This window comes from Solanum stenotomum, chromosome 5 (genome assembly GCF_019186545.1).
Source record: "Solanum stenotomum isolate F172 chromosome 5, ASM1918654v1, whole genome shotgun sequence".
NCBI lineage: Eukaryota > Viridiplantae > Streptophyta > Magnoliopsida > Solanales > Solanaceae > Solanum > Solanum stenotomum.
The window spans coordinates 4,814,682-4,817,952 of record NC_064286.1 but is presented as its reverse complement, the minus strand read 5'-3'; the positions used below and the strand labels follow the sequence as shown (position 1 = coordinate 4,817,952).

Below are 3,271 nucleotides of genomic sequence, written 5' to 3'. Positions count from 1 at the left end.
TCACTTCTACTAGTTGGTATTTTTTACTATATTACAAGCAATGTCATGAGTAGGAGTATTTACGAGTAGATTTTGGTTGTTTATTAGTGAATATAAAAAAAATGTAAATTAATATAATATAATATAATATATAATTATCGATTTTGATTCAATTATTCCGTTATCAAAAATATATATGAAAATAAAATTAAAAGACAAATTAGTTAGCAAGTTGATACCTATCAATATCTAGGGGTGTATGCAGGAGGGGGTTATCGGGTTCACGTGAACCCATGCTACCCTCCTGAAATCATATATAATAGTGTTATATTTTTTAATTTTTTATTAAATATGGATGTGTGAACCCACACTCGAATTATCATGTAATGAGATGATGATTGAGTGCACCTCTCTAAGTGCGGTTAGAACTTTAATTTTATATCTATCTTGTTTTATTTTTCTTTTTAAAATTGGGTAAAATCTCTCTAAGTGATTATTGGTAACAATTTTGACTATATATATAATTTTGAACCTATAATTTTTAAAATTTTAACTATTTTCGATTATAAGAACCTAATTATTAAATTGATAAAATATATATCTTAAATCTACCTTTCCATAATAGTACAACCATCGTCTCGAATTCCTGGTGTCAATATCATCTGTCATATGTGCATTTTTCTTACAAGTTGAGTCTTCACTTACAGTAAAAAAACAAAAATCAAATCAAAATTGAGAAAGCCAACAATTAACATGTGCTTGTATNCCCCCCCCCCCAAAAAAAAAAAAAAAAAAAAAGACTAAAGACTAAAGACTAAACAATAAAGAAAATTTTGAATATATTATTATATATAAACCTAAATTTTTATTATGACGATTCTAATTTGTCAACTATACATCATACCATGACGTTATAATATATTTCTTCTTTAAATGAGAAACGTGATGCATGTTTTGCTGAAATCTATTATATACTTAGCTTCTCATAATTAGTTCCTCAAAATAGGAAAAAAAATAAAAAGGTTACAAGAAACATAGATAATTTTTTTCTAACAATAGTACTCAAAAGGAAAAATGCAAAGTTCCCTAAAGTCTAAATTAGGTCCAAAATTGGAAAGAAAAGATGTGGAGAAAAATAGAAGGAAGTATATGAAGAATCTATGTAATCAACTTTATTCATTGATCCCTTCTACTAATGCTTCTACCCCTAAGGTTAGTTTTACAATTTTTTTAGTAGTCGTCTTATATTTTATATATTTCGCGATTCTGAATTCATAAATTTTGAAAGTGCAATGTCACGGATTAAATAATGCATGCATATGTAACTAGGGCGCACATAGACATGTTCAAATTTTTGTATTTATTTTAAAGAAGTCATAAACTTCAAATTAAACACCTGAATCCGTGTCTGCATGCATGCTTGTATATTTCTTTGAGCTAATACATTATTTACAATTTTGAGTGTTACAGGAAACAATGGCAGTGCCAGATCAAATAGATGCAGCAATTAGATACATAGAAAGTTTGAAAATGAATTCGGAGAAGAACAAAAAATCAACCCCTCAGATTGAATTCCATGAAATGGGACCAAAAATTGTCGTGGTTTTAATAATTGGCCTAGATAATATAGCCACTTTTAATAATATTATTCGATTATGCTATGTGGAAGGTGTTGAAGTTGTGTCTACAAAATTTGAACTCAATGGAAACTCTACACTACAAATTTCTCATGAAACTAAGGTAATGTTTCTAATTTCTTAAGGGTATATGTAGTTCGTTTGGACCTGAATCGGTTGATATTTGAAATTTAAAGTTAATTAAGTTAAAAAGAAAAATATTTGAAAGTTGAAGTTACTTTTGGATAACATGAAAAGACAGTTGATCATAGAAGAGGGTCGATCGGAAGGTAAACACAATTCTTATTTTCTTTCTTGAAAACCTTAATATGAGCAGGGGCCAATATAATGACATGCATGTCTAAACTTATATTGAAGCATCTTTCTTCATCGACTACTAGGTTTCGTATATATATATATATAGAGAGAGAAAAGACGATTTTTCGACAACGTCTCTTTTCCTCGTATATCTTTGGTAAGGTCAACCAATAATGTGTGTTTGTTTGGGCACGTTGGGGAGTAAAGTACCAAGTCTTTTATTTGATATATGGAGGAAAGTTCCTTCAAATATGGGGTGTACATAGCCGAGTTGGTTCGGATTTTTTAAATATCAAATCAAATCATTTGTGTCAAATTTTTTTAGTGTTGAATTGATTTTCTTTTTGCATTAGTATTAATTTGATTTTGATTTAAGCTTTATTATAATTACCAACATCTATGAACTATAATCTTTACTGGACCATTAAGAATTCTGAGTTTCAAACTTGAAATAATATATTAAAATATAAAAAAGTATAAGAAATATTTAAAAATTATATCAAAGTAATTAGTCTTATGTATAAAATAAAGTTTTAAAATTATCTGTATAATGTCGGATTGGTTTGGTCTCGGGTTGATATTTTTTAGTTAAAACCAAACCAACCCAAATATAATCGATTTTTTTTTTCCAATACCAAACCAAGTCAAACCAAACTACTAGTCGGATTTTTTTTTTCCGATTTCACTCGATATGCGGTTTGGTTCGATTTTATACACCCCTACCTTCAAAGTGCCTCCTCCATTCATACTTTTTAGGGTATATATCTTTTAATCTAGTATCAGACGATACGTTAGATGATTCTATAATCAATCTTTAATATTGAATATTGTTTGTTCTCAACTTGTTCATGTTGTATTTCAAACTCAAACTAGAACTAACATTTCAATATTTGATTTATTTAGGTGGAGATGATTAACATAAATTCAAATTCAAAAATGGAATTTAGAGGTACAACTTTATGTAATAACATGAAGGAGTTGATTTATGGAGCATCTTGCAGCAATGATATGGAATATTCCCAAATACATTTATGGGACTACATAATTGAATGTGATGCATTAGAGGTATTAAAAACTCCAAGTCAAAACCAAAACATGCAAAATGTTCAAGAAACTTCTAGCTCTTTCTGGGACTAAAATAGCTTCTTATTCAAGATGGAAAATTTTTTGAGATGCAAAATTTAATTTCCTAGTTTGATATATTGATTCATGCAAATGAGTGTTTGCTTTCAGCCTCAATCCTTCGATAATTTTTAATTAGGTTAGGGGAGCGTAGGGTGGTAGCCGAGGGATGAGAGTGGATGAAATACCTGTTGAGGATGGGAGGAAGACGATCAAACATAAAATGTTGAATTTTT

The 3,271-nt window shown here is 28.9% G+C and overlaps 1 protein-coding gene across 1 annotated transcript; it reads left to right on the top strand.

Annotated features, from left to right (window-relative positions):
* Nucleotides 1–1,053: 1,053 nt before the first annotated feature.
* LOC125865483 (uncharacterized) lies at nt 1,054–3,050 on the top strand. Its single transcript, XM_049545682.1, has 3 exons — nt 1,054–1,191; nt 1,450–1,719; nt 2,817–3,050. The coding sequence occupies exons 1-3, from the start codon at nt 1,054–1,056 to the stop codon at nt 3,048–3,050; spliced, it is 642 nt and encodes a 213-aa protein (XP_049401639.1).
* Nucleotides 3,051–3,271: the final 221 nt, after the last annotated feature.

Excerpts from the sequence above, each read along its gene's own strand:
- LOC125865483 (XM_049545682.1), top strand. The coding sequence starts at position 1,054 with ATGCAAAGTTCCCTAAAGTCTAAATTAGGTCCAAAATTGGAAAGAAAA. Across the intron at positions 1,192-1,449 it reads CTAATGCTTCTACCCCTAAG|GAAACAATGGCAGTGCCAGA; the intron begins GTTAGTTTTACA and ends TGAGTGTTACAG. Across the intron at positions 1,720-2,816 it reads AAATTTCTCATGAAACTAAG|GTGGAGATGATTAACATAAA; the intron begins GTAATGTTTCTA and ends TGATTTATTTAG.